This window comes from Leptonotus elevatus, chromosome 8 (genome assembly GCF_054856555.1).
Source record: "Leptonotus elevatus isolate MCC_2025b chromosome 8, RoL_Lele_1.0, whole genome shotgun sequence".
Classification (NCBI taxonomy): Eukaryota; Metazoa; Chordata; class Actinopteri; order Syngnathiformes; family Syngnathidae; genus Leptonotus; species Leptonotus elevatus.
Window position 1 is genome coordinate 22,532,506 of NC_141246.1, and position 24,584 is coordinate 22,557,089.

Genomic DNA, 24,584 nt, shown 5'->3' on the forward strand with positions numbered 1-24,584 from the left:
AATTATCACTAGCATATAGAATGGGACGGATATTAGCAATATTGTTGAGGTGGAAAAAAAGCAATTCCAGTGATATTTTAATGTGCATTTGAAAAGAGAGAGTTGAGTATAACATTGAGATTTATTGCTGAGTTCCTTTGGGTAGGAGTGGTGTCCTTAAACAGGTGCCGATGACGAGCGGAGCCAACAATCAGCATCTGTGTTTTTTCGAGGTTAAGGAACAAAAAACTGAAAGACATCCATTGTTTGATATCAGTGAGGTATGCCTCCAGATTAGAGCAATTGTGAGGCTTTGTAATTTCTAAATGCATATATATATATCATTGGCATAACAATGGAAACTAGTGTTATGCTTACATATATCACCAAATGGACACAATAGAAGACCAAGAACTGATCCCTGTGGGACTCCACATGTAACATTAAAAACCCAGAATTCGCATTGCCATGGATTGCACAATGTGTCCTATCTGATAGGTAAAAACTAAACCACAAAAGTGCTGAGCCTGAAATACCAAGACCTGTTTCGAGGCGTCCTATTAGTATGTTTTGATCAACGGTGTCAACGACAGCGCTAAGATGGAGTAATGATAATATTGACGAGGCGTCGGAGTACACAACTGGGAGAATATCATGAGTCACTTCAGCAATTGCCTTCAAAGTGTTTATATCTTGTAGATTACGTTGTGTGGTTGCCAAATATTGATGACTTTTCAATTATTTACAGGTCCTCCTCAAGATCTGGCGTCCAGGAGCCAAGCTGTCCAGAACATTCGGGCTGTCCGTCTTCTCCAACAGCAGCAGCAGAACCAGCAGCAAATGGTCCAGATAAACTCTGTCCAGGGCCAGGGGAGCTCTGTAGGACCCCAAGCTGACATAGGCCTACCCTACAGCGCCCAAGGTTCGAACCAGGGTTCCCTCTATGGGCTCAACCCTTCCATGAGCCAAATGATCCACCAGCAACAGCACCAGAGCCAAAGTGTCCAAGCCTCCCTTGGTCTTCCGCAGCAGCACAACCCAGTTGGAGGGCAAAACCGGCAGGCGGGCGCAGGTGCTGGGGTTGGAGGTATGCCTGGGGGGCCTGTAGCGGGTGGCGCCGGGGGCTACGGAGGACAAGGGATGTTAATGAACCCTATGGCCCAGCAATCCCTCAAAGGCCCAACTAATGCCAAAGCCCAAGCACAAAGATTGCAAAGTATGCTGGGAGCGGGAGGCGGTGGCGGGCCGATGGCCGGAGGAGGTTGGCCGCAGCAACAAGGACAGAGTCTGCAAGGCATGGGGGCAGGCGTAGTAAGGACTACAGGAGCAGCAGGAGACAGGGTGGGATTCAGCTCCGCCCCGGGCTACGGGATGCAGCCAGGTCAGCCCCCACGCGTGGCCAAGCAACACTTTCAGGGGCCGGGCCAGGGAATGGACCCCAGGGTGGGCAACCCGGCAGCGGGTATGGGTGGCACGATGGCCGCTCACATGGGCGGGCAGCCCAGGACCAACCCTTCTCGGCCCATGGTCATGAGCCAGGGATTAAACCAGGGGGTGATGGGTCCAGGGGTGACTGGAATGGGGGGGTTCGGTCCAGGCCCTGGGGGGCCGGGCTTAGGGGCTGGGGGCGGGGCTGGACCTTACGGACCCGGGGGAGTTGGGGTTGGTAGTCAGACGCAGGGCTACCAAAGGACAGCGAATCAAGACATGTCATCCTATGGATATGGGGGCGGGCCCTCCGGTGGAGGAGCCTTCGGATTGGGGGATGGATCAGGAGCAGAGCTGGACTCAAGCGACGGTTGGATGGAGGAGTTTTTCCCCAGCCAATAGTCTCAAGGAAAACTGGAGATGAGTTTTTACTGGATGAACTCAACACTTAAAGACACAATGTTAACTGGCGTCTGTGTCGATTCTCAGTCATCCAGGCCATGCGAAACCGCACAAGTGGAACTGTGGCCACTTGGCTCTTCTTGCTTGTCAGACATTTATTTTCCAAAAGGATTCTTCAGTTATAAGTCTCAGGTGCAGAACTATATTTATATAGGGCTGGGTTTAAAATATCGATATATCAATATAGAACTGGTATTCCTTTTCATAGCCCAATATCGATTCATAAAACCATGAATCGATATTTTTAATACGGCTTTTCCCCCCCATGTGAATGTGCCTTCTCGCGTCCTGGGAAATTTAGAAAACCCCTAAAATATGCCTGAGGCGAGCACGTACTCTGTTCAAAACCTCGTGTGAGCGTTGTTCAAATTTGCCCCTCTGTTATTCAGAGTACCCCAAAAGGAGACAACATTAATAATGATCTGTGTTTTAATGCAAGTGGATCGCATTGCGGGTCTCCCTCTAAAAAAAAATGCAAACACACGCAGTTTAGACTGATGCAGGTTCTGGTTGGATGAACCTTTCACTATAGAAGAGCTTTTCTTTTTGCGGTAGTTTTAAATGGTTTACCTTAACTAAAATTCTGCACAAAGGTAAAATCCTGATCGGTTCCTGCGCATTGTGCTGCTCTAAATAGTAAATAAATCCTTGCCGTAGATACATGCTATCTGCTGCACATACACAAGACTACGGACTTCTTCTTCTACTTCCATTTGATGGCTGTCAAATACTTTTAGCGCCCCCTTCTTTAGGGTTAGACACCTATGGCTATGAAGAAAGCCACTGGCGGTAATGCATGACTTCTTCTTTCTTATCGCGGTTGGCAGGTGCTTTTGGTGCATTACCGCTACATTATTAAACGGAGGGCATGCATGCGGCAGTAATTCAACTGTACATTAACTGAAAGAAAAAGCGAAAGACTGCACACAAATGCCCTCCGAAAGAAGTAAGGTAAGAATTGGACATAAAAACACAACATGTGAATGCATTATTATGTGCTATGGCTGGGTCTCTTAGGACACAGGTAAATTTGTTTTAATGCATTTATTACCCACTGGAACCTTCGCATTAAAACTGCCACAGGAATGTGAGTGTTTTTGCCACTTTATTTACATAGCACTGTGGTTGTGATTGATTCCAATTATTATTTGTTTTGATCAAGTCAAGTTCGATAAAACATACATGATTAATGTAACTGCATTGGATTCAATTCTAAATGTAAATATTCATATTTTTACTAATGCACCAAGTAATTTGCAGCATTGGTACTTCTGAAAATGTCTTCCCTATAAAAGTAAAATTGGTACTGCATGAAATACTTAACTGAATCGAAAATCCATCGAATCGGGCCCTTCTGAGCGAATCGGATCAATACACCCGCCCTAATATTTCTCTTTCTGGTGGGTGTGACCCTTGGAGGTTGTCTCATACACACGATCGTGGTCTGGTATTCAATGGCTCGTCGCTGTGTGAGACAAACTTTGGGTGAGAAATGCTATGACAAGGGATGGTGCAAACCTCATTCTCTGTTTGGAGAGGAGCTTTCTGGTTTGACATACAGCACGTGGCTTTCTTCAAGATGTTCACTTTGTTCTTCTCAAGGACATGTCCCTTCACCTTGAACTGCAGACCGGCTTAAGTTATGCCATATGTTTGTGTAGCGTTTGCTTGGTTTCTCCGAATCAAATATGGGAACTCTGCACCTAAGATTTAGAAGTGAAGAAGCCTTTTGAATTGAAGGTTAAAACACCTTCAACAACCAAGAGGAATCCAAATGCTTCGATTCAACTTGTGCAGAATGTTAACAGGTGGACGGCATGTTTGTTAAGCGAGTTCACAAATTATTGTGTCCCGTGTGTGTATGAGCACTGAGAAATCATTTTGTCTTGTGCATATTAATGAAAACCCATATAGAGATTAACAAATGTGTTTTTGCAAGTTCCCTTTTTTTCCCTCAACGGGGAAAAATATATATTTTCCGGTGTTTTAAAGCAAGCCCCATTTCCACAAGGTTTTGAGCCGCAGTTCATCGGTCTTGATTAAACACAGCAGACAGATGAAGAGGAAGAAAAAATTGCCCTCAAGACAGTAGTTTATTTGTGTTTGTGCCACCCAGCTCAGTGCTTCACATCTCTCGACTGTGCGAGGAGCTGAGAGGGAGTCCAAAGTACTCTCAATTCTCCCATTTCCTGTCTTCAAAATGTGCCCCCTTACACACTCCAACACACACAAATAATTCTCCCTCCATCTCACGCTCTCTCTCCATTTGATCTATTTCTTTCATCCCTTCCCCCATCTTTCCATCCTTTTCTCCAGAGAATCATTCCTCACTATCAACACTCCTTTCGCTGTTGAAATTGTCAACAAATGACGTTCATCTCTTTCGCCGCGCAATTGAGTTTTTTGTTTTTTCATGGAAGGGAGGGGGGGAGGTCCGGGGATGATAAGCGTCCACGTACAGTAGAAGAACACTCCAAGAACGAAGGAGAGAACAGGCAGCTAAAGCAAGCACATTGAGTTGTGTAAATTGCAGACACACCAACAGAGGAGTAAATGTGGGAGGTAGCGGACATGAAGCGCTCTGCCTGTGTGGCACAAAGCACATCACATTCGTCAGGCTGACTGAAGGCCAAATGATCACTGGGCACTGAATGTATCCAAGCACCACAAGTGACTTCTTTTATTAAGACATACTCTCGTTATAAGCCCCCTCTTGTTTTTTTCGTAGTTGCTGTGTTTTGGCTTATCAGAATGACGTGTCTTTGTCAATTAAAAAAAAAAAAAGTTAAAATTAGCCTTATTTTATTTCTGTTGTCTTTTGGAAATGTACAGGAGAGGATTAGGGCCAATGAAGAGAAAAAAAAGGGTTGGCAGGATTCTCACTTTATTCTCAGAATTCAGACTTTAAATTGAGAATTCCGACTTTAATCTAAGAATTTTGACTTTAAAATTAGAATTCTCACTATTCTGAATTTAATCTCAGAATTCTGTATCACTTTAATCTCAGAATTCTGACTTTAATCTTAGAATTCTGACTTTATTCTGACTTTAATATCAGAATTCTGTCTTTAAAGTAAAAATTCTGACTTTTATCTCAGAATTCTCACTTTAAAGTGAGAATTATGACTTTAATCTCAGAATTCTGACTTTAAAGTGAGAATTATGACTTTATTCTGACTTTAATCTCAGAATTCTGACTTTGTGACGTGGAGCTATGAATTGTGAGGGGAAGTCAGAAAGTCAGAATTCTGAGAATAAAGTAAGAATTCTGACTTTAAAGTCTTTAAAGTCAGAATTCTGAGATTAAAGTCAGAATGCTCACTTTAAAGTCAGAATTCTGAAAATATTCAACTTTTTCTCTTCACTGGCCCTAATCCTCTTCCGTCGAAATGTGTTTGTCCTCCCGTTGCAGCACAGATTTTGCTTCCATTACATCACGTCCGCTTGCTACCTCGTGGTTTTTCTTCAGTACCGCGGCAATCAAACAAATGTTCTCGCTCCCACTAAAACCTGATGGCGTTGTACTGTAAACCTACTGTGAAGTAATACAACTTGGCCCCCTCTCTGGCGCTTTACTAGGAAATTAAACCACTGCTAAGCCTTTGGGATTTATTGAATAGACTCTGTGATTGCTCGTTCTGCCAAACTGAAAAGACCGTCAGACAGTTTACGCGCTTAACAGGTTATCACGTTTCCATTTCTGTAAGGGTTTGAAAATCGGGAACCTTCCAAAGTGTCAAAACTTTTCGGGGCAACACCTCCTTCCATCATTGTATCATTTGTTTGAGGGTGTCTGTGCGTTACTGTTGTCAGCTCATCAGTGTGAACGTTTGGGGGATGCCGTTGTAGTTAACAAACCAAAAAAGCCTTCTTCCCTGTAAAGCAACTCCATCAATGCATTTGTTTTTATGCTTGTTGGTTTTCTATAATCCGACCCTTTAAATGCAAGTGTAAGCAACATCAACCAAGAGGAGCTGGTGACTTTTTTTCTTTCTTTTTTTTTAGCATCTGTAAGGTTCTGTTTTATTTTCGTCATGTCTGGGGAGTTGAAGTCCTCCATTTCTCTGTACGGGGTTTGACAACTGTTTTGTTTTGTAGCAGTTTTATGAGGACATTAAAACGAAGCCTTTTTTTTAGCCTAGCTGGTGAAAAGTAGTCAAACTCCAGTGTTGGTGTCCAAAACTTTTCCGAGAACTCCAAGTAGGCGCCGATGAAAAATGAGCAAACACTGTCCGAGCAGTGAAAGTAGTTTGGCGTTTCTGAGGTGGTGAAACGCTTCTCCGTCACTGTTACGGTTAGTCTTGTCTTCTTTCAAGTGATATCATTTCATCTCTTCAGGAAGACAAACTTCCTACAAATATCATTGTGTTCTGGGACCAAGTCTGTAGACAACATTTTAACAAAACAAAAACAAAAAAAAACTAATGTTAATGTTTATCGTTTTATGTTATTCGTTTAGTTTTTTTACTGGTGCTGACATACAGTATGTGATTATGAGAAAAAAAAATATATATATATAAAAGATAATGGCTATTTGTAAATATGTTTTTACAAGTTTAAATACATCAAATAATACAGTCTCTACTCTGTAAAGAATTGCTGTTTGTTGAGAAAAATAGAGAAGTATTTTTATTTAGAATGTTTTTCTTTCATGTTTAACCCATCTGAGCTATGCCATTGCACTTCAGACAATGTCTTACTACTAATTTCTATTGTTCACCTCCTTTTTTGTTTATCTAGTTTGAGAGTTGACTGTTCTTAAGCAGTGCTTATTTCTTTTTATTCTGTACAGAACTCTGAAACTGTAACAAAAGAGAATTGCAAAACTTTTTTTTCCAAACATAAACAATAAAGAGAATGTTCTCGCTGATCATAATCAGTGGTTTGTTGTTTATTTCTTCATCTGTGTCTTTGCGGTTTGCAGAACAATGTTTATCGAAACATCTGACTAATTAGTCAAGTCAGTACTGCTTGAGACTCTTATGAAAGATGCGAGTCCTTTGAACAGAAACAATTGTACACTCAGCAAAAATATAAACACAACACTTGTTTTTGCTCCCTTTTTTTTTTTATGAACTCAAAGATCTAAAACCTCTTCCACACACAATACTGTATCTGAAAGGGCCTTTTATTGTGTGCACTGTAAAAAAAAAAATTATGTTGTTTTTACGGGGGGAAAACGTCAGTTGTGGCTACCAGGGAAATTCTGAAAATAAGTCAAGCAGGATTACTTCTGTCGATCGCAGTGAATACACACAGTCCTTCTAAATCCGTGTACAGTAACTGCTAATTAATTAATTAAATAAATAATTTTACCGGGATTCAATGTACAGTTAACAGATTCTGCATGTAAATTTTACAGAACAAAATAGTATAAAAGCAGCATGTTCTTAGTAAATGGTACTTCATTTCTATAGCACTTTACAAGGCCCTCAAAATGTTTTGCATTTTGACTACTCATTCACCAACTGATTACACAGCATCAGGATCAACTGGAGTTTCATTATCTTGCTCATGGATCTTTGACACCATCACATTAATTTGGGATCGAACCAACAACCTCAGCGTTGCAAGACAACCACTCTTCCACTGAACCACGCCATCCAGTTGTTACATTATCAGTAAAAGACTCTTGAATCTAAAGATTTAAAAAGATTTAGGATATAATATACAAGTTGTTCTGTAAAGTTGTTTATATTTGCACAGTATTTTTTTTTTTTACAGAATTATTCTGGTAACAACAGCTGCCAGGTTTTTTTCTGTAAAAACAAGCAGTTGAATTTAAATATTCTTATCTGTAATATGAATTTGTAAAATGCATGTTTCTATTCTACTGGCAAAAAAAGTATTTCTAACACTGCTATAATGTCATTTCAACTCTATCCCAATGTTGTTTTGTTTTACAGTTTATCTGTCTTCAAATTACAGTTGTGAATTCTCCAAAAATTTGTTTTAGATCTTTGAGTTCATCTCATAAAAAACGGGAGCAAAAACAGAAGTGTTGCATTTATATTTTTGCTAAGTGTATGTTTTTATTGGACATACAAGCCTACAATATTCTCCAATTCTTACTTTTTTGCATCAAAAATATGTAAATATCACACAAAGATAACCCATGACAAAAAATTTTGAAGGTGATTTTGGTTTTATTTATTACGGGGAGGAAATGATTGACCCCTAAACCTAAAAAAAAACTGGTTGGGCCACCCTCAGCAGCAGCAACCTAAATCAAGTGTTTTCTATAACTACATTCTAAAAACTGTTGGGTCAAAAATAACCCAACTATGGGTCCAAAAAATAAAAATCCTCTACTTGGGTCAATTTTTAGTCAAGAAATGGGTCTTTTGGTGTAAAACAACTCTTAAATATTGGTCAGATCCTTTACTTGGGTCAAAAAAATGGGTAATTTTGTATAAAACAACCCAGAAAGTTGGGGTCAGATTGACCTATAAAGTGGATCAGTCCATTTTTGATCCATAATTGGGTTATTTGACCCAAGTGTTTTTAGAGTATGGCAATGTGTCATTCAAATCTCGATGGAGATATTTTGGTCAACTCTTCCTTGCATAATTTCTTGAATTCAGCAACTATGGAAGATGATGAACGGCCATTTTAAGTTTGATTGGATTCAAGTCTGGAGGCTACTCCAAAGCCTTCATTTTGTGTCTTTTTTTAAAGGGGAAGTTTTTGTGACTTAATGACAACAATGAGCCTTTAATTTCAAATTGCTTTTATCTTCATTTATTCGTTTAAAAAAAAATCTGCCTGAATCTACACCCTGAAGAGCCAAGTAGCCTAGCCTAAATAATTCAGTCTGTCAGTGATGAGCCATTGCCTGTGTTGTTAGTATACGACAGACCGCACGCAGGCCCGGAATCTGGCTGCTGCGATCCATCTTACCAAACTCACCTCTCTAAGCTCCCTTCTCTACGTCAGCTGCCTCGCTTCTTCACTACCGCCACCTTCGTCTACCTCACCTCCTCAAATCACCGCTCCATCTCGCTTCTCCTCACACCTTGGCTTCTTCTTTCTCCTGTACTCACTCGTGTCGCCGCTATACATTCCCCCTTCTCCCATCTGACATTGATCAATGGAGACTTGCAGCGGTGACAACAACATTACTCATGCTCAATAGCGACACCATCTTGGACAGAGAAAAACGAGATGAGGAGGGATGCTGAAGGACGGCGGGGAGATGGGATTTGGGGGGGGCTGCTGGCGGAGGTGTTTATTGCATTCCCGCAGCCAAATCGAGAGGTGTTTATTACTGCTGTCAAAGAAATTTAAAATTTAAACTCATCAATTACGCTCACAAATCCGATGAGGTCAGCAGAAGTGTCTGAAACAAAAACAACAATGGTCCCTGAGATAAGTTTTTTGTTTGTTGTTTTTTGTATTGATGTTTTTTGTTTTAATTTTCTTGAGCTGTGGTCATAATAGTAGTAGTTGGCCTAGTGGTGTTTGTAGTAGTCATGTAGTTTAAGTAGTTGTCATATCAGTAGTTATTAGTAGTGCTCACAGTAGTCGTAACATTTGGAGGTCGTAGTAGTCACAGCAGTCCTGTTTGCGGAGGAGGGTGATATGGAAGTAGTACTGGCGTTAGTAGTAGAGTAGGAGGAGTATACTGTAGCTGTCATTGGCAAGATAAGGTAGTTTCACATTACTAAAACAATTTAAGCATTTACAAACAAAATAATTTAAGACTTATAAAAGCAAAGTAAAAAAAAAAGTAGGTTATTAAAATTACTCAAAGAACGGACAGCACAAAGACAATATTTGGGGAAAATTTTATTTCACAAATGTTTTAAAGGTCATAGTAAACAAGTGAGTTACTTTTAGTAGTCGTCATATTTAAAGATGTAGTTAAGTAACAGTTAGTTTTCCTCTTTGTAGAATTACAGATACAAGTAATGTGAAAGTAGTCATAATAGTTGTAGTGGTGGTAAATTACATTAATAGTACGCAGCAAAATCGCCAGTGTTAGAATAACACTGATAGTGTTGAATCTGACACTATAAAAGTGTTTATATGTGTCCACACCAATGAGTGTAAATGTGACACTTTTCAAAGCGGTACTTTTTTCACACTTAATCAGTGTTACTCCAACACTGTATAGTGTTAAAAATATACACTGGTAAACACTGTGTAGTGTTGAAAGTACTCTAGACTAGTGTCAGTGCTTTACATTTTGACGACTGATGACACGGACGGCGTCAGGAGCAACTTGGGGTTCAGTATCTTGCTCAAGGTTACTTTAATAGTCACAATGACCTGGGATCATCGAACCCACACTCTCAGGGTCTACACAGCAAATTGGTCAGTGTTACATTTCCAGTGTTTGATCAAATATGCAGTCAGCAGTAGGGTTGGGTATCGTTTGATCTTATCCGATACCGGTGCCTTCCTGGTACTTTTCAAACGGTTCTGGTGCTGAAACGGTTCTCAAATTAGTACCTAAAAAATACAAAACTGCACATTTTTGTCAAAAACAATACCCTTTTATTTTCAGGATTAAATAAAGGTGAAAGGAGTCAATGTGGTTACTTGAAAACCAGAAATAAAAATATAACCGTTACTATCAAAATAGTTTAGAAGATACACCTAACTTTTCAGGTTACTGGTAGTAGCCCATTATGATTAACAGCTCTCGACGACATTTAGCAACATGTTTTGCATTTAGTCTTCTCATTTTTACTATTTAAAACACAGCCCGAGGCAGGGGGTATATTTGTGACAGGTAGGTCACCTAGCCAACCATCTTTAGCTAACCTTTCTGTTGTGTCCCTGTGAACATTTTACATCCAAAATAAACGACTTTTGAGTTTCACATAAAGCAGAAAGTGAGCACCAAGTGAAAGTTTACAGAGCCATGTACACGTTTGTTACGCACGTGCTGTTGAAAAGCAACAGTGTTTGCTAACAAGTTTGCTAATCGAAGTACTAACCCTAGTAAACAGTGTTATTTTAACCTTGTCAGAGTAAATTTCCTTGAGTATTGGAGTGGATGTTGGGTGTAATCTGAATAGCACTACCTTGAGCGTTAAATTGACCACGCCCTCATTTTCGGTGAAGGAGAAACGTTCCAATTTTCCAGCGCGCTCCATAGTGCGCCTGCTTCAAACTTCACGCGCTTTGAACATATGTTGTTGCATTCTAGTAGTTCACCACTAGATGGCAAAAAAGAAATCCAACACACTCTCCCATTAACAAATTTCCTTGTTGGAAATGATACATACAATTTTTTCAAATTTTAGACAAATACAAATCTGACAACTGTGGGGTGTATTTGTAATTAGCTTCCCTGCGTCAATATTCTCTCTCTCGGGGCATTGAATTGATGGCAACTGACGTTCCGCTTCTCATCTTCATGGGAGGTTTTGAAAAAGACATGACTAGGTGTTTTTTTTTGCAGACAGCTATCATGAGCCTGTGCTAAGGTAGTTCTTTAGTAATGACAATGCCAAAAAGTTGGGTGCCACACTAGCATTAAACTTCGATATTAAGTTGGGGTCTGCAAAATATCATCCTGCGGGCCGCAAATGGCCACAAGGTTGAGACCACTGATCTAAACCACTCTATTGTATCTCTGTTTAGGATCATTGTCTTGCCGGAAGATGAATCTCCTTCCCAGTCTGAAGTCTTTTGCAGCCTGCAACAGGTTTTCCTGTTTTCCAGCAGTCTAAGACCCCCCCAAAAAATGTATCTCATAAATGTAGAGAATTGCATTCAGTGGACCGCAAGCAATGCAGACATGGAGGCGGTCTTGAGTCCAAAGTAATGGCGGCTAATGTCTTCCTGCAGGCCTACACTTCTAATACAGGCCATCCGCCCAGCCCCCACTCCACACTGTTATGAGCTCTACACACGACAGCAAATGATGTGTCGCCAAGAGGAGGAGATGAGTTAGGAGATCATTCTCTCGCTCCCTCCCTCTCTCACGGGCTAATAAGGTGAAAGGAAATGTACTGTAGGTGGACCAAAGTGGAACAGCACATGCAGATGCTGGGAGAGTATGTGGTGTGTACGTGGTGTCAAAGTGATGAATGTGGTAGCAGGAGCCATTGTTGTGGTGCAGGAGTAGGAGGCCACCAGATAACAGCAGAGCAAGGCCCAAGCTGTCTCCTCCCATGAATAAAACAACACAAAGGCTCCCTCTCTCTCCCTTAATCTTCCTTTCTTACTCACCTGTTTAAAGTTGTCTTATTACAAGTGTATGACTATATCTTTCTGTTTCATTACTGAATAGACATGTATCTGAATGTCAGATAAGTTCTCTGTTTGCATGTTTTAACCTGATCTATATTTTTTGTTTATGTATTTACTTAATTTACATATTTAGATTTCTTTATACAGTCTAATGGTCGCACACTGTTGACATGTTGGCACATAATCAGCATAAAAATGTGTCACTGTGTGCGGCAATGTGGTTTCGCCTTTTTTGGCGAAATGACGCCATCTCGAGGTAGAGGATGGAACTGTGCCATTACAGTAAGCCTGTACAGTAGTTTATCAGTTTGAACATCCATCCATTTTCCTGAGTCGCTTATTCCTCACAAGGGTCATTTTGGAATATTTAATAAGTAGCTTTGGGAAAGGGGTGGGAGGGTGGCGGAGTAAGAGACCACAACAAAATTATCAGTTTCTATGATTTTTGCTATCAGTATATGTTTGAATAAAATAAACACTTATAGGTACTGACAACATAACCCCGATTTCTAATAAAGAAATAAATAATACAACGAAAAAATTTGTTAAAATAAAAAATAAATATATAAATTAAATAATAAAAAATAAAAAACCGATTCAGGAGTTTCCAAAAATGTTCGTGTTTAGTCGTTCATGCCCCTTGTTAAGCAGCAGTCGCCGCCGCCATTTTGAAGGTGTCAGGTTTCCGTCAGCGCGTCAGGGGAAATCGACGAAGGCAGAAAGCCGAGCAATCGAACTGGGGCGCCTCGGGCGAGCAAGCCGGGCCCGTGCGTCACTTTGCTCTACTCGTCTTGCCTGTTCGCGCTAGCATTAGCTAACGTTACATGTGCTGAGGTCGAGGGGGAACTGATCTCATCTGCTGCTACAATGCCGACAGTTACTTTACCACCAAAAGAGAACGCCCTCTTTAAGAGGATTTTGGTGAGTTGATCTGTTTGAAGTGGCGTTCTAATGAGCTGGAGTACCGGCGAGTTTTACAGAGCCACCGGTGGCATTCGGGCTGTTAGCACATGAGCTAGCAAAATGGGATCATTGAATGGGTTGGCTAACCTGGCCCAGAACATCGCTGTCACTTGAACGTAACCAAAATGGTTGGCCGTTGCTTTGTTGTGATGGTGGCCGCCGATTAGTGTCACTTCGACAAAAGGTTCAAAATGCATGAATAAAGTACAAGCAATATAAGTGGTATATGCCAAGCATGACCAGTTAGGAAAGGACGCTTGCTCCAATAATGGCTAACGAGCTAATGAAAGCTAAGAGTTTGTCTCGTGGTACAACTGTATTGCATATGATCTGGTTGTTTTTGTGTTACTTGCTCGTTTAGTGCACTTTAGCGACGAATAGCGTGATTTCTTGGTTTGATAAGTGGCGGCATGGCTAACTTGTAAACATACTAACCGCTAAGAAACGTGACGTTCGCTAACATGCTAATGTTAGCATACTAGCTAGATATCTTATATCAACAATTGGCAAATTTGTCGCGATTCTGTTTGCATGGCTTTTTGCCTTTGTGACTTAAAGGTGACCGCGTATGTTTAACGTAGTCTAGCTTTCGGTTCAAGTATGACCCGAGAGGAAAGTTGCGAGTGAGTTGAGTTATCTCCGGCATGATTGTGTCAGCAATTCCGTAGCACCTTCAGGCCTGCCTGCTGTACTTTGGCAGCTAGCAAGCTACCACCCATGCCCTCGCCCCGGTCCTTCTTTCCAACTGTTTGTGTCGTTCCGAAGTCGTGTGTGGAATGTACATAACTTTGGTCTGTCAAGTCAGTGCACATGTGTCCGCGTATATGGTGTACTGTAGTCAACCTTAGCGGGATGTGAACATTGTTATTCGATGACTGAGTCAAGCGTTGGTTAACAACATGGCTTAAGAGCTGGGCTGCATGCTGCCTGCTGCCTGCTTGGGTTTGAACAGTCGGCACGTTCCAGTTTGACGTCTCTCACACCTGAGTTCACTTTCAGCGAGTGGCAAACCCAGCCAAATTTTAGATTCTATTCAAATTTGCAATTATTTGGACAGAACTGATTTCTGACTTTAAAATAAACTACACTAACATGTACTTTGAGTATTATTGGTTATTTTCTTTCAATTGAAGTGGATTTTTGTTTTATGTTCACTTGTGTTTCTGAATTCATATTACAGTTGTAATAGTCGTAGTTATTGACCGATGTGCAAAGTTTTCACACTCTGTACTTAAGTAAAAGTGCATACACTGTACTTGTGTAAAACAATAAGACTGGTAAAAGTAAACCTTTACATAAACTATGCAGCCAAAAGGGATTCAGCAAATAGTTTTCCTGAGAGACCAACCGTAGGCCACTGAGTTTGCTGCGATTCAAACCTTAGAGTCTCGACACCGCATCACGTGTAACAGCTGCACATGAGACGCACTAATACAGTATGTACTATAATGGGGTTCTACACTGTACATTAATGGCCCGTGGCCACGACATGGCTGTATTAACCCACCTAAAGTTCACGGACTGTCCCAACCAGGCCAGTACACATTTCATTATGAATACATATACGATGTTGCTTTTTTATTTATCGTTCAATATTTTTGGTTTTATCCAGTTAAATTGATCAATCATCATTGATGTTTCTGTTGCGCTGGACACAATTCTTCCAAAAGGAAAATAAAAAGCTCATACAATGTTAAATATTCAGTTAGATTTTATACTTCAGATAAATGTGCATAATAATATACAGCTGATTCCTATAATCAGCTCATCAAGCAGAAAATGATCCTGATCTTTAGAATCAGGTGTGTGCGGCCTTTGAGGACCAGGTTTGGGGAAGCCCGTCATAAAGGCTTAAATAATACAGTATAAAGATGGCATGCTAAATATTAAATAATGTTTAACAAAAACATGTCATTTCATGAATGTAAGTGTATGCGTATCAATGAAGCAACACATACGACAACATTGTGAGATTCATTCTAATAGTATCAGACTATAATTAACACATGTCTGCACGTCATGTTGAACACATTTTGGTGACGATCAGTCATGGTTTTTGGACATTGACAGTTTTTTCTCTACGAGGCAACAAGAAGCGGAAACATATATTTTTTTAAAGGTTTGAACATTGAGAATGTTAAGAGAGAAAATGTAAATGCCTAAATGAGAAAAGTGTACAAACTGTGTGGTGAGGGTTTTTAGAGCCTTAGAACATTTATAATACATTTAAAACATAAAGCTAACTATCGTACTTTGCGGATTTCACTTATTGCGGGGGGTTGGAACCTAACCCCAGCGGAAAACGATGAAACACTGTATATTGAATTTATAATACCATAAATTGACATCATGATTATTTTAAATTTAGCGTCTATACTGTACGGTTGCATTCATGTCTATGACTGTGTACTAACCTCACTAAAATCAAGTTATTGTAATTGTACCAATTAATATTAAGAATAAATAATTACATAATTTTTTGCTCAGCACTTATGTTCCAACAATGTTCAATAAAAAAATGTTAGATTTAATAAAGGCAGCCTTCCCCAAATTGTCAGTTTTCGCGTGAAGACATATTTTGAAAGACTGGTGTTATTATAGAAACAAATTATTAAAAATATCACTCACCGTTTGCTACATTAGCTTCAACGAGCCCACTAATATGTGGTATTCCAACAAGTGTTTTAAACTGTAACGACACGGTGCTGTCTACGATGGATGAAGTTCTTGTTGCAACACAATGCACAGTTGTTGTCTGCGCATTATTGGCCTTAATATTCTGGCAATAAAGGTTCACTTTGTATCACTGCCCCTGTACCTTGCCACCATTCCATGTCACACTGCCGCACGCCGAGATTGGGCTATCTAAAGTAAGTGACATGATGCTAACCGCGATCTATGTCCTGTTTAAGCCGGATAGTTTCATTGATAAGTCTGTGGGTCCTCCTTATCCAAAAATGCGAAATCTGTGTGTGCGTACACAAATCGACAAATAGTGACTACAAGCTCTGAGAGAAAGTCAGAAGCTGGCTTGAAGTTGACTGAGCTCTACGGTTGTCTTCTTTCATTTTGACCACCCCCTCTCAGTTTTATTTGCTGATGTGATCTCAATGTCTTCTTTTTCTCATCTCTTTAACAGCGATGCTACGAGCACAAGCAGTACAGAAATGGACTCAAGTTTTGCAAACAAATCCTGTCCAACCCCAAGTTTGCGGAGCATGGAGGTTGGTAGCCAAAGTGCACCTATGTGTGTGTGTGTAAGGATGCACACATGAAAATGCTCCTCATTAATGGGTGGGAGCTATTGTTCAGCATCCTGTTGTCCTTTTCAGAAACCCTGGCTATGAAAGGCCTGACCCTGAACTGTCTGGGGAAGAAGGAAGATGCCTACGACCTGGTGAGAAGAGGCCTGCGCAATGACCTCAAGAGTCACGTCTGTATCCTTAAATACTTTTCAAATGTAAACAATATGTTACAAGGTTGGTGGTTTCATGTTCACTGTCTCAATCTGTGTGTTAAATTCAGGCTCCTGTGGCAATGGGCCTCACAGCAGGACGGTTTGGGTCAGCAATTGGGTTCAAATGTCAGCTTCAGCCTTTCTGTGTAGAGCCGTGCTCCATGTTTATGTACGAGTATGAAAAAAAATTGCCTGTCGATGTAAATGCAGGCATGAATGCGTATCTGTCGCTGTGTGTCACAGCCGTGTGATTTGGGTGTGGCCCGCCTCTCACCCTACCTCAATGAGATGGGCTCCCACATCTCTGTGACCCTCTTAACATGATAAGTGTTATTGATTATGGATGGCGTACTCATGGCAAAACATACATGTAGGGCTGGGCGCTTTATAGCCAAAGTGTGTCCACATAATAAGCTGGTCACATTGTACTGTCTGTCTTGTGAAGTTACCTCAATGAGAAGTGTCTGTATGGCACACTGGATTGGACAATATAACACAGCTACGTCTTCTGCTGCTGCTGGTTTTCTGGCAGCGTTCACACTTTGTGACACCTGGCGGCCTATCATGTGACTATAGTGTGTTTTGAGGGGATGCTGTATTTGCAAAGAGAGAAAGATGCACTTCAGATTGTAGATTGTGATGAGCTGTTTTTGTGCAGTGGCATAATGTGTGAGGCCACAGAACATTGTGATACTGGACGCTCTATAGGAAAGCGCTCGTCTCACTGGAGTCTAGTCAGCAAATTTCCTTATTGCTCTCTTGCTGTCTCTTGCCCTCTCTAGCATCCAAAACATATCACAATTATTATTATTTACTTAGCTCAAATGTCTAGTCGTTAACTTTTAAACTTTTAACTTTACAGTACATGTACAAGGCTCTAGACTGCGACCAAGCGCCCTAATTTCTCAACGGTATGCCTAAGAAAAAGAAAGAAAGAGAGAGAGAGATTGCATGAGTACAATCAACCTTTTGAGGGGTCAGGGAGGATTCTCCGCAATTCTGAAAGCCTCAATTTGGTTCAAATACAATACACATTATGCACAATCAGGCCAATCGGAGACAGTAAAGGGTGTGGCTACCCCTATGGTCCAGAATCCAGATATTCATAGCGTCAGATAGGGCAAAGGCCAAAACTTATATCTAGGAGCGAAGAGACTGCGGGGTGTGAGAAGCTACAAATGTTTGGGGAAAATGACAGGATCACTCCTCAAAATGTCTAAAAGCTGATATCACGTCATTTCCATGAGTCACAAATGAACAGTGTGCGTGGTTAAATTATCACCACCACAAATGTCCAATTCATGTTTCAGGCAGGATCAAATTTAACTCGAATATCAACACCATTCCATTGCTTTTCACAACTTTGTTAATGCAGTGACTATCGTGATTGGTCCATTCATAGAATCCCCGCCTTTAGCATGCAGCACATACTTGGAATGACTCTTAAATAAGTAAAAAGCGTTATGTTGCTCATGTATTTTTGTCTTCTGTATGCATCCAAATGTGTTTGACAAAATGACAGCCATAACGTTTGCTTAACATAAAAACTGAGCAGAGAAATGCTGCTTTTTTTTGACAGGCTGTATGAAGCTTAGATCAAAAGACTTTTGCTTAATCTGCTTGTTGAGATGAAACGTCATTACTGTTACCAAATTAATGTTACTTGGCACTTATTGTTAACCAAATGAAAACTTAATTGGCAGTATAATGCCTGTTCAGGTATTAGTGACTCTCTCACACCTCTATGCCAAATGTATAATGTTTGCTTAAGTGCAATTTTGTGAACAAAGCCTGAATCAGTTTATTTTATTTATTGTTGTACATTTTCAATGCTGCTGTTCAATATTCTTGAGAATCAAAAGTTATTTGATTGAAGATTCTCTATCAGAAAATCTGAAGGATTAAAAATAAATGAATAAATAAATAACATTGTAATACATTTAAATAAAAAGTGTTCTTTTAAAAGGCCTTTGTGATTAACCTATGCTGTGCCTAACCGATGTAGATTGGTAATACTGTAGATGAGGATATAAGAATGACAGGCAACTTCTTGAATGTTACGTACGGCCTGATATCTTCATAACGCATAGCCACCAACACCAAAAGTTACCTATTTTATGATTACTAGATTGGCAATTAATCATTGACCAATTAGTATTGCCTAAAAATACAGGCAGCAATTTTGTAAAAAATTGCCATTGCCTGTGGGTGTGGTGGAGTTCACAAAAATTAGGTTTGATTTTATTAAATTTGTTGCCCCTTCTCTTAAAGGACCTTACCATTGTTTGAAAATGGCCGATCTTTGTCCAGCCTAGCTTCCAAGACATGGGTGGAGAAAATCTGTTGTATGTGTTCTGTTATACATTTCTATGCTCCTTAACTCCCCGTGTCTCCCAGGCTGGCACGTATACGGCTTATTGCAGCGCTCTGATAAGAAATACGATGAGGCCATAAAGTGTTACCGAAACGCACTGAAGTGGGACAAGGATAACCTCCAGATCCTTAGAGATCTGTCCTTGCTGCAGATTCAGATGAGAGATCTGGAAGGCTACCGGGTAAGTAACACAGAGCAACTTCAGTTGAAATTCCCAGAGTGTAAGGTTAAATTACTTGAGTCCCTTCAAGTAAGAAAACATCACACTGCTAGTTCTGCTATGATGACGGTTAAATCTGTGTACCCTATTATTCCTGTAGGAGACAAGGTACCAGCTGTTGCAGCTGCGCCCCGCTCAGCGAGCTTCCTGGATTGGCTATGCCATCGCCTATCACCTCTTGGAAGACTATGAGATGGCAGCAAAGATCATTGAGGAGTTCAGGAAAACACAACAGGTTTGGCATCCTTTTATAAATATACTCACAGTGTAGAGCTTAGTATATGTCAGCATGTCCTTTGTATCTGTAGCACAGTCGAATTATATGAACTTTGTGCACAAAGTCAGGTTCATTACATCTTCCAATCTTGCCAATGATTGGCAAAATAGTTTGGAAAATTTGACCGATGCATTTGACCCATCACAGCGGACACACAGTTTGTGGCCCGAACTGGAGCTGGCAAGTGCTTAAGCGCCCGGGTAGCAATTTGGGGTATTGCTCAAGGGCAGTGTGTGTCTGGGGATTATCTTTAACTGGGGTCCCCACCACGATGGCAGATGACGACCTTAACTGCTTGGCCACGGCTGCCCCGTGAATCATGTAATTTCTCTCTCCTCAGACATCCACTCAGCTTTCTCTGAGCACAGAGCTTAGAATGTAGCGATCACTATTTTTTGTATGTGAAATCTAGTTTACATTGTGATTCGTGAACAAAACTCTTCTTTTGTGCAGTCAAAGCCTCAAATATGTGCCATGGCACCATTGCTTCCCGTGTAGGCGTTCCAAACAATGGTATGGTGTTTGTGACAAAAAAAAAAATTGCATAAGCAATATAATAAATTTGATCATTTTCTTTATGTTGAGGGACAACAAAGCCTCCCTCCTTTGTAATTTGTGTGCAGTTCGCACGCAGGACGGGGCTTTAAACAGTAGAAGCCACTGTTTTCACTGTTAAATAAAGACACTCTGGTGCAAAGTGCCATTTGAGCCAGCCACTGTTGGTTTAATTGAATATAAAAGTATCCTTCACATTTTGTTTACTCAAATTCATTTTGAATTTAGCAGGGAGTTAACTGGAAGCTAATTTGCATTACTGGCAAGCCTGGAAGTACGTCACATACCTGCCGTGGTCTAATAATTAGGTTATTGTATGTAATCCCAAAGTTAGTTACTTGATATGAAGCACGATTTTCTGCTCACCATGACCTGTACATCTTACCGATCACTAACTTCTCTGCTTTTCTTTGTGTGTTGCATGAAGACTTCTCCTGACAAAGTGGACTACGAGTACAGTGAGCTGCTGCTTTACCAGAACCAGGTGCTGAGAGAAGCAGGTCTTTACAAAGAGGCTTTGGAGCATCTGTCAAACTATGAAAAGCAGATTTGTGACAAATTGGCTGTGGAAGAAACGAGGGGTAAGTCAAGTGTCTCAACGTCACAATAGACAATACAACATAACCCCCCCCCCCCACCCCCACCCCCCTCCCAACAACCATCTGAAGTTTCAACATTGAAATGTCAACAATTCAGCTTTGTTACATGAATGTGAATGTCTGTCATGTTTGGTACTGGGTGTGTAATTAGTTTTTTAGTGGGTATGTTTCTGATTTCAATTTACACATGCTTCATTTCATCAGCTCAGTTCTTGCCTTATTTGTATACGCGTTTTTCCTTAAGGGGAGTTACTATTAAAGTTGGAGCGTCTGGATGAAGCTACAGATGTCTACTATCAGATGCAGGAGAGGAACCCAGAGAATTGGTCCTATTATCACGGCCTGGAGAACGCACTAAAACCAAGTAAGACGTTGCTTCTCCTGTTAGAATCTATGTGTTTAAAGCTGCATTATCAGTGTGTTACCTTTCTATTTCTTTTTGCTACTTGTTTAGGCAGTGTGGAGGAGAGGTTTAAGGTCTATGAGGATGCCTGGGAGAAGTTTCCAAAAGGCCTCGTTCCTCGCCGACTCCCCCTCAACTTTCTTACTGGTGTGTTCAATAGTTACTTTTCTCCTAATAAACTAATAGTAACTTCACTAATAGTTAGCACTTTTAACATTTGATGTGATTTATAAGAATAAGCTAATAGATTTAGGTTCTTGTACATGTTATTTTCCTCCCTCTAAAAATCATCACACTTTATCCTGTAGGTGAGAAGTTTAGAGAGTGTCTTGACAGGTACCTGAGGATGAACTTCAGTAAAGGATGTCCACCTGTCTTCACTACCCTGAAATCACTTTACAACGACAAAGAAAAGGTAACCTCAATGTTTCAGTGGTGACAGATATCAATATTCGAATAACATGTTTTTTCCTCTTGTCACATCATGCAATATAGACTACCAGTCAAAAGTTTTGACGCACCTTGAGGTGTTTACTAGCTTTTGACTGGTAGTGAGTGTACATATCATACAAAAGTTTGTAACAAAGCTAATTATTCATCTGGTTTAGTGAATAACGACGTTTACTGTTTTACAAGTCAGCACTGCTTTGTAATTGCAGGTATCAATTATAGAAGATTTGGTGGTCGGCTTTGAGACCTCATTAAAAAGCTCCAGACTGTTCAGCCAAAATGGTAAGAACAAACCATGAGCGTATTTCAATTAGAGACGCATTGCTAGCAATTGTCCAGCTTAAGATATTTATTAGTTTTAAGTTTTATTTTTGAGAATGTACAATCAATTAAAAATCAAAAGAGTTGATAGACTTAACAGAAATGTCACATTTGAAAGGCAGCTTCTATGTGCAATGGACGTGCGCAAAACTGCTGGACGACTATGTGAACGTCACTCCCACAATATCTTAGAGCGTTAGCAGCTCTAACTTTTATCTTATTAGTTAGCACACTCTGCTCTCAAACAGGGAGGAAGGTGGTAGCGCCTGTTCGAAGCCCAGGGGTGGCTGAACCACAGAGTGCACCACTGTTACACATGTGACCCGCTCCGACAAAAGTTGTTGGACACATTAGTTTTGCTAGTGACAAAAATAGATCGTTTGGACAAGCATAGCAATTTTGAGATTTCTCCAAAAAATAACCCCCCTCGAGGTCTCTATTTTCGTTATTTTCAGCGCAATAGTTAAAATTGTAATAGAAGTGTATGAAAATAAGTAATTATTAGAACAAGTGCAACTTTAGCCAACGTGTTTTTAGCCGACTTTAGCTAGTAGCGCGTCTCAGAAATCTGCCTCAAAATAACCCGGATTTTCTCGCCTCTAACATCACTTTACAAATGATTTAAAGTGAGTCCTCAAATTACGAGTTCCGTTTCTACGCTGGCGATGTAACCCGAATTTCGGTTTAAGTCGGATTTCCCCGTTAAAGTCGATATTTACACCAAAATACTTTGTACAGTAATTTAAAAAAACATATTTACGCGACCAAATACGCCATAATGTAACCCTGTTAATTTTCTGATATTTGCAAACTCCCCCAATAATTGACAGGCACCTTTGTATGTCCGTTATTGTGGTAAAGAGAGAAGGGATTGATATAATTAATTTGTTTGACACTTTTTTGGTAATCATGTGCGATTTAGGTAATGAACTCCAATATTAAAAATGCACCAAATGTCCATTGTCCATTAATAAAAGTCACAAGAAAATATAAAGGTCTAAATAAGGTATGGATGACAAAGGGGATAGAGAATGCATGTAAAAAGAAAAACATTTTATACAGAAGATTTAAATTGAGAACTATGGAAGCTGCAATACAGTACAAGACCTACAAAAATAAACTATTGAATATTACACAAACAAGTAAGAAAGATTATTACCATGCATTACTAGAGCAGAATAAAAGCAACACACAATGTAATTAAAGACAGCTAAAAAAAAAAAAATATTATCCAGAATATTTTATAAAAGATACAAATATAGTTATTGAAAAAAAATTCAGACATAGCTAATGATTTTGAGTATTTTTTTAATGTTAGCAGTCATTTGGCAAAATAAATCCCTGAGCCAAGAAACAAACATGAAGCATATAAAAAAAATCCATCCACTATGTGGCTTAATGCTGTTAATAATACAGATGTATTAAATGTTGTTAAAATATTAAGAAATAAAAAGTCCACTGACTGCTTCAATATTGATATGACATTAGTAAAAAGTATTATAGAATATGTTGTGCAACCTTTCACATATATATATATATATATATATATATATATATATGTAATTTGTCGTTTAAAGCCGGTGTATTTCCATCAAAAATGAAAATAGCAAAAGTTATTCCTATTCATAAAAATGGAGAAAGACATATATTCACTAATTATAGACCAATATCACTGCTGCCACAGTTCTCAAAAATTAAAAAAAAAAGTATTTTCATATAGACTAGACAATTTTATTGAGAAACATAAGCTTTTAAGTGAAAATCAATATGGGTTTAGAGAAAAACGGACCACCGCAATGGTAGTAATGGAACTCGTAGAAGCAACATCAACTAACATAGATAATAAAAAATGTACTATTGGAATTTTTATAGATTTAAAAAAAGAAGAAGCATTTGATACTATAGATCATTCTATACCAATGAATACATTAGAAAGATATGGCATAAGAGGTTTGGCATATAAATGGATGAAAAGTTATTTGGATAATAGATATCAGTACTTACAGTTTAACAATATACAATCAAAACACTTGATGATTACTCATGGAGTCCCCCAAGGGTCTGTGCTAGGCCCCAAATTATTTATATTGTATATAAACGATATATGTTGTCTTAAAAATATTCAAAAGTGATTATTATATTCACCGATGACACAACTCTCTATTGTTCAGGAGAGAACCTGAAGCAGCTTCTGACTACTGTGAAGAATGAATTGAACACATTAAAAAACTGTTTTGACTTAAACAAATTATCATTAAACTTGAACAAAACCAAGTTTATAGTTTTTGGTACTAGACAAGCCACACAACAGGTCAAAATTATGGTAAATTAAATTGAAATATAAAGAGTGTATGTAAATAAATTTCTTGGAGTAGTTATTGATGAAAAATTATGTTGGAAGTCACACATAGATAATGTTAAAATGTATAGGGATACTCTCTAAAACTAAGGATGTCCTGAATAAGAAATCATTATACACATTATATTGTTCATTATTATTACTACTATATTTGACCTATTGTGTGGAAATCTGGGAAACGCATATAAAACAAATACCGATCCTGTTTTCAAACTGCAAAAAAAGAGCCATAAGAATGATAAATCGATCAAAATATGCAGAGGCAACTCATTTTCTATTTGTTAAATCAAATACAATGAAATTCTACGACCTAGTTAAATTTAAAATAGCACAAATAATGTATAAAGTACACAACAATCTACTCTGCCACAGTACTCAGAAGCTGTTTGAAATTAGAGAGAGTCCTTATAATATAAAGGGTACAAGTGTCTACAAAACAATTGAAACAAGAACAAATATTAAGCAAAGGTGTGTTTCTGTAAAAGGTGTTAATTTGTGGAATGATTTTGGAACTGACCTGAAAAGATGTCA

The 24,584-nt window shown here is 39.4% G+C and overlaps 2 protein-coding genes across 2 annotated transcripts in view; both read left to right on the top strand.

The window, feature by feature from the left end:
• The window catches only part of maml3 (mastermind-like transcriptional coactivator 3), a 136,134-nt gene extending 129,389 nt beyond the window's left edge, over positions 1–6,745 (top strand). The window contains exon 6 of the mRNA XM_086083089.1: positions 728–6,745. Within this exon, the coding sequence (XP_085939215.1) occupies positions 728–1,809 (1,082 nt within the window). The 3' untranslated portion in view covers positions 1,810–6,745. The remainder of the gene's footprint in view (positions 1–727) is intronic.
• Positions 6,746–12,815: 6,070 nt separating this feature from the next.
• naa15b (N-alpha-acetyltransferase 15, NatA auxiliary subunit b) overlaps positions 12,816–24,584 on the top strand; it is a 32,164-nt gene continuing 20,395 nt past the window's right edge. The window contains exons 1-10 of the mRNA XM_086082671.1: positions 12,816–12,996; positions 16,178–16,262; positions 16,371–16,475; positions 18,893–19,050; positions 19,190–19,324; positions 20,349–20,502; positions 20,765–20,884; positions 20,975–21,070; positions 21,232–21,338; positions 21,583–21,655. Coding sequence (XP_085938797.1) covers positions 12,943–12,996; positions 16,178–16,262; positions 16,371–16,475; positions 18,893–19,050; positions 19,190–19,324; positions 20,349–20,502; positions 20,765–20,884; positions 20,975–21,070; positions 21,232–21,338; positions 21,583–21,655 — 1,087 coding nt within the window. The 5' untranslated portion in view covers positions 12,816–12,942. The remainder of the gene's footprint in view (positions 12,997–16,177; positions 16,263–16,370; positions 16,476–18,892; positions 19,051–19,189; positions 19,325–20,348; positions 20,503–20,764; positions 20,885–20,974; positions 21,071–21,231; positions 21,339–21,582; positions 21,656–24,584) is intronic.